At 39.1% G+C, this 6,767-nt stretch overlaps 1 protein-coding gene across 1 annotated transcript; it reads left to right on the plus strand.

Annotated features, from left to right (window-relative positions):
* The first annotated feature begins 465 nt into the window (after positions 1–465).
* Positions 466–5,930, plus strand: ptcd1 (pentatricopeptide repeat domain 1). The gene is made up of 8 exons (XM_053337370.1): positions 466–1,045; positions 1,553–1,693; positions 1,965–2,183; positions 2,267–2,368; positions 2,447–3,130; positions 3,653–3,769; positions 4,417–4,599; positions 5,483–5,930. Exons 1-8 carry the CDS (start codon positions 596–598, stop codon positions 5,735–5,737), a joined length of 2,151 nt encoding a protein of 716 aa, XP_053193345.1. The 5' UTR covers positions 466–595; the 3' UTR covers positions 5,738–5,930.
* The last annotated feature ends 837 nt before the right edge of the window (positions 5,931–6,767 follow it).

Genomic DNA, 6,767 nt, shown 5'->3' on the forward strand with positions numbered 1-6,767 from the left:
TGATCAGCAGGGGGCAGTGCAGTGAATTGTATACAACGATAGAAGAAGTCTGCGGCAGACAAACTAATGTACTGCTGATGGAGTCGATCCTCTTCTCTTTATTTAGTTCATTGAATTAAATTAAACATGATTAAAATGAAATTCATGCATATTTAATTTACACAAAATATAATTAAATAAATACATCAAATAGAGTTTTTGAATATGAAACTTAACTAACATGATTATAAAACTGATGATGTAAACTTCTTTCACATGATTTCTGTTGTATTTCTGGTCTATGATTGTACAATTAAGCAAAAACAATGATAAATCAATCATAAATGAATCATTAATACATTTATAAATCTCTTGCCATAGCTTTATAAATAGTAACAATGCTGACTAAATGAGGCACAGTCTTTGGTTTGATATCTCTGCTCTCTACTCTTCAGGTCTGGTGTTTGTCATTGAAACATCGTGGTGGTGAAACATGCTGGAAACAGGGTAGAGACTCTCTTCATGTTACTGTAAGTTTATTAAACCCTTTAGTCAGCTGTCGAGCAGGAAGAAAACACCTGACATGATTTATTAGCTTGTCCTCAGCTTGGTAAATATGTTGTCGTCGTGTTTGAGGAACGGGAGGAAAATATCTGCCCCTGCTGCTAAGTTGTTGTTTCCAACATCCAGCAGACTGAATTTGACAAGGGTGCGATATTTATCACAACACCTGCCCGCCAGACTCCTCTCTCCTCCTCCATGGCATCTACTGAGGGAGTTAAGGGTCAGATCAGTGTCTCTGTCTGCCTCCTCCAGGGGGGTTAAGGACCCTCCTGCCTCCTCCTCAGCTCCTGCAGACAGAGGGGATTTTGGCTCTCTGTCTGCAGACATGGCCTCCAGAAAGTCCTTCAGGAAAAGCAGCCCGTACCTCCAGGACCTGCGACACCGAGAGGAGGAAGGAGAGGAGGAAGAGGAGGAGGAGAGCCTGGTGAGGAGTAGAGATGGGAGGAGAAACACACAGTACTGGTACTTCTTACAGTGCAAGAAGCTGATTAAAGACAACAAGGTAAGGTGGTGTTAGATTTTAACTCATTTCTGCTCTCCTCCTCTTCCTCATCTTCCTCCTTCTCCTCCATGTATCTATGAACTTGGACTATTCTGTTTATTCTTCATAACCCACCTTTTATGTCTGTTTTACTTCATTACTTTTACTCTTCTACTCCTAACATTTCCTGTTTTACCCACTTTATTCTATAGTGACTTTATTTTATTTCCTATTATATATATATATATATTTGTTTAAATAGTTTATTTATCTTTTATTACCTATTTATTTTATTTATTTATTCATGTATTTATTTATTTTTTAATTTGAATCCTACCTTTGGTGTTTCCTTATTGCAGATTCTTGGGAGTTATGATAGCATTTCCTGAGTTTCCATTTTTAAGGAGTTCCTATTTTTAATGAGTTCTTTTTATTTATTTGTTTGTTCTGAATATGTTAGATTAGAAATATGAAATATGAAAATGATTGATTTATAACCTCTCTCTCTCTATGTGTCTCTTGTCTCAGCTGCAGGAGGCTCTGGACATGTTCAACAGAGACATGCTGCAGGGAGAAAAGCTGCAGCCGGAGGAGTTCAACTACACTGTCCTGATAGGAGGCTGTGCCCGAGCTGGACAACTCAAAAAGGCCTTAAAACTCTACAATGAAGTAAGAATGCATTTTTTTTAAACTGCAAAATTAGTTGATTAATGGGTTAGTAGGTAGAAAAAATGTCCAAATTCTCTGATTTCAACTTTTAAAATGTGATTTTTTTTTGATTTCTTTAGTCCTTTATGACAGTAAAATGTTTTCATCATTTTCTTCTTTTTAAACTTAAAAAAAAATGTGGACAGTTGGTGGTAGACAGGAACAAGGGGAGAGAAAGATAAATATGTTATATGTGTTTAAGTAACAGTTTGTGTATCTGTGTGTCTCCCAGATGAAGAAACGAGGTTTAGAAGCTACAGATGCAACGTACACCGCGCTGTTTAACGCCTGCGCCGAGTCGCCATCCAAACAAGCCGGCCTGCAGCAGGCTCTGAAGTTGGAACAAGAACTCCGACGTAAAAACTACACCTTCAGCACGATCACATACCACGCCCTCCTGAAGGCGCACGCCGTCACCAACCACCTTCAAGCCTGTCTTCACACGTTCAGGGTACGACGCACGCCTACTTTTGTGTGAGTTTATGGAAAGTTGTTCTACTGAAACCTGAATTTATGTGTGTGGGGTTTTTTTAGGAGATGCTGCAGAACGGCCACGCTGTAACTCAGGAGACGTTTCACTACCTGCTGATGGGCTGCTTGAAGGACAAAGACGTAGGATTCAGACTGGCTTTACAGGTAGATGTTTGGCTTAACTTAAGAAGTGACAGTAGAGAGATGTTGAACATACATTAATAAATACTGTGTTTGTTTCAGGTTTGGCGCCAGATGCTGAAATCAGGGATTCTTCCAGACTCTAAGAACTACAACCTGCTCTTGCGGACTGCGAGGGATTGTGGGATTGGAGATCCGGCCCTGGCCTCCGGTGTCCTGCTGAGTGCTGACACGGACTATCGGAAAGAGAGGGGACGCAAGTCACGTGTGAAGTCAGACTCCAGACGCACAAATCTAATAGACGTTGACTCTTTGGAGAGGCAGTTGTTTATCCAACCTGATTCACATAGTGACGGTCGGCAGGGCGACGGGGACAGCGAGGAGGCTTCCCATAGTAGACAGGACTCTACTCAGCTGGTACCAGTCACACAAAGAGAAAAAGTCCCACTACCTGTTGACTTAGCGGATGCTTCTAAAGCCCCGAACCTACTGGACATTTTTGAGGGGAAAAGGGTTGGCGTGATCTCTTTAGGCACCGTTGAGCAAGCGTCTGATAGACTCGCCCTGATTGGAGGAGGCGAAGGTTTCCTGGAGAAGATGGCAGCCAGCAGACTCAAGCCAGACCTCAGGACTCTCACCCTGTTGGCCGATACGATGGAGCCAAGCTACCAGTCTCTGCAGATGCTGTTGAAGGTCGCCAAGCAGCATCAGGTGAAGCTCGACATCGCCTTCTTTAACTCTGTGATTCGCCGAGCAGCCAGAGCCGGTGACCTGGATGGAGCAAAGGTATAAAGTCTCAATCAATTATACTATAGTATAATATTACAGTATATTAGCATGGAAAATTTACAAATCAAATAAATGAGACATTACAAAATGATTATATTTAAATAAAATATGAAATTGGCTGGTTACTTATTCAGACTGAAGCAACAGACAAACACGTAACTGGCTGTGGACTTTTTCTTTCTTCCTGATTGACTCACTAAGATTTTGTTATGAAATCAATCAATCAAACTTTATTTGTATAACACTTTTCATACATGGTAGTGTAACACAAAGGGCTTTACATGGTCAAACACAGAGAAAAATCAATAAATAACTCTCTGTGAACAGTTTCCATAGGAACTACATCTTTCTACCTGAGAACTAATGACAACTGTTCATAATGTGTCTGAGGAAAATACCTTTTAAAAAAAAAAAAAAAAAAGAGCACATTAATCTAAAACTATCTGCATGGCTAGATAGCACTCAAGGAAACAGAGAACATGTGTCTGTTTGTGATTCACTTATTATTTTTTATTCCAGTCCGTGTTGAGTGTGATGCGACAACGCCACGTAAGTGTGAACGTACAGACATTCGGGAGCCTCGCGCTGGGCTGCGAGCGACAGAAAGACGGCCTGCAGCTGCTGGCAGACATGCAGGTAATGACACCAGTGTTTGCTTCAGTATATGACGCTGAATAGATGTTCAATTTGAGTGTGAGTGTGAGTTTTTGATTTCTATTACAGAAATCTTTGTCAGTAGATGGAGTTTGACAAATTGTCATGGAATATAAATGGATAAATATCATTTTTCTGATCACTTTAAGGGCTTTTTGTCCCTGTTGTCTTCATAAATTAAGATTTAATGTTCATTCTTGACCATGAAAACAGAAGTTGGCAAAACAGTCTCACCACAAGATCATTGTAGTAGATCAATTAAAACCTCAAGAACAGCCACTCACTAAACGGACCTTTTGGTGACATTGTTTTGTGTCCTGTTTCCAAGGCCAATAATAATCTTACAATATCAGAATATATTTGTATAATCAAAGACAGAAAGTCACCTTGGATATTGTCATGTCAGATTTTACCAGCTCATATTGTCCTTGTACTACTATTAGGCCAAAAAGAGAAGCTGATAGTTAAGGAAAGGAAACAAAGAAAGTAGCCACCTGGAAGGACTTTATGTATTTGTTGTAAATACACAAGGTTGTAATATACTGTCATTTTCCTTTTAAGGGCAGCTGCTGTATAGTTTTAATCTTTTGAGAGTTGAAACAGATTGTGTTATTTTGTGTTGTTCTCAGGAGGCGGGATTAAGGCCTAACGTCCAGGTGTTCTCTGCTCTCATCGGCCGAGCGATCCGTCGACTGGATTACGTCTACCTTAAAACACTCCTCAAAAGCATGAGCGACATGCAGGTGTGGCCCAATGAGGTCATCATCAGACAGCTGGAGTTCGCCACACAGTATCCTCCTAACTACGACCAGGTAAGTTACTGTAGCAACGGTGCTTTATGTGAGGAAGTATGAGTCCCCTGGCCGAGCATCACCTGAGCATCACACAGTAAAACAGATACATCTACATGACTCTGACTCTTACAACTTGGATACTGCATACTTTCACATTTATACTCTCACAAACACACACAGTAGCACAACAGTAAATACACACATATATGGGTCAGTGACAAATAAGTTGGCAAGATAAGCAACGTCTCTTTAATATTTTTAAGCAAGTTTAATTATTTGGTAGAAAGTTTTTATGGTTACACCACTTAGACATTTTTACCATAATCCTCTTTAAAAAAGAAGAAATTTTATGTTGGGTCCACAAAAAAGAACGTGTCTAAGTTATTCATACATTTATTTTCAAACTTTAACACCCTTTGAATTTGAGTAAACCACATGAATTAAAAAACCTCACTCTCAAACTTTATTTTTTTAGCTTTATTCTGCCTTATCCACTTATGTTTTTAACTGTTTAAACACCTCCCGAAGCTGGGGCTGAAAATGAGCTCACTAGCTATATCCCCTGTATACATAACATATCTTGCATTGCTTTTCCTCACATGACAAGGTTTATCTGTAACATCACTGCTCAATAAATTAAACCAAACAATTCAATAGGTGTTAAATCTCAAAGCAAGAACCTGAAAACTTATCAGATGAAACATTAACATCAGCGACCAGAGACCTACAGCTGCGGATCAGAGCTGTCAAAGCGTTTCCTCTTTTCCAAAACAGACTTTTCACTCTGAGCCCTTAAATGTTTCTGTTTTGTGTTAATATATGTGCAGATAAGTGATTCATGTTCTCTATTCATCGTATTTCCTCTTATCTTTTGCCCCTTTCTCTTTCTTCCCTCTCCCAGTACAAATCCAGAAACAACTATCTGGTTCACATTAATGGTTTCCGAGGTTACTACCAGGAGTGGCTGAGAGCGATGCCTGCTCACAGCGCTGAGGACGAGCAGGCTGCGGAGCTGCAGGCTCAGACGGATTCTGCCGTGTTGAAAACAGAAGGTGGAGATGTGCTGACAGAAGCTGAGAGGAAACAGAGAGCAGCAGCGAGGAGATATAATACTCGTAACAAGGACAAGAGGAGCAGATCTTCATCAGCTCTGTAACTGCACTGAGAATATCTCTGAAGTCTCACCTGGACTCTGTTGGTGTGTCTGCAAACAGCTGCGTCATGGACTTTCTCTTTGTTAATTTATTTTCTAAAAAAAATTATGTTATTGTTATTAATATTACATGAAAGTCAATTCTAAGTTAAAGGAAATGAGTCTTGAGACATTACTCGTCATCTCGGCTGTCTATCTATCAGATCAGGTTTTCGATTGAACCCTCGTCATCTTTTTTTTTTTAACATAAACTCATTAATATATCTAAAAGGATGATGATCACTGTCTCTGCAATGTTTGGAAGATTTTGGATATTGTTGAGTGACTGTGGAAGGAAAAGAGACGATGCAGCTTGTTTATTAAACTGTGAGAAAGCTTCAGTTGGACGGTGGTAAATTGTGATATCTGAAAATACTGCTTGAAACTGAAAAAACACAAAGAGTCAAGGCTTCATTACTGTCTGATGGAGTAAAATGTAATAAGCTGAAAGAGCTGAAGATACCTAACGTCTCAAGAGTTAATCTTTTGTGGAGTATCATCTTTAAAAGGCAGAGTTTATCCTCATCTGGCTTCAATAGGACAAAGAAAGGAGCTGTTAAGTGTCTGATAATTGTAGATAAAATGATTAAAGATTCGTAAAGAAACCCAAAGATTTGTTTCTTCATGATTAAAGGAAGGGAAAATCAGTGTTGGGTAATGTGTGAAATTAGAGTTAGAAGGTGTGTTTTTCACTTCCTGGTCGATGATTAAAAGGTGATTATTGTTTATAAATTGGAGAGGAAAGATGCTTTTAAACCGTCCAAAGTGAACACTGAGAACACCATTTAAATATGAATTGCATTGATTGATTGGGCAGCATTAGCAGTGCAACAATTTTTCATTAAATCATCAAGTGAGTTCATTGCAAATGTAATTATTCTTGGAATAAAATAGATATAAACATCAGATATATTGTTATTGGCACATTGTTCAATATCCACTGATATATTTAAAAAAAAGTTATATATGCATCATTTTATGTATTTGATTAGTT

Source organism: Scomber japonicus, chromosome 2 (assembly GCF_027409825.1).
Source record: "Scomber japonicus isolate fScoJap1 chromosome 2, fScoJap1.pri, whole genome shotgun sequence".
In the NCBI taxonomy this organism is placed as follows: Eukaryota; Metazoa; Chordata; class Actinopteri; order Scombriformes; family Scombridae; genus Scomber; species Scomber japonicus.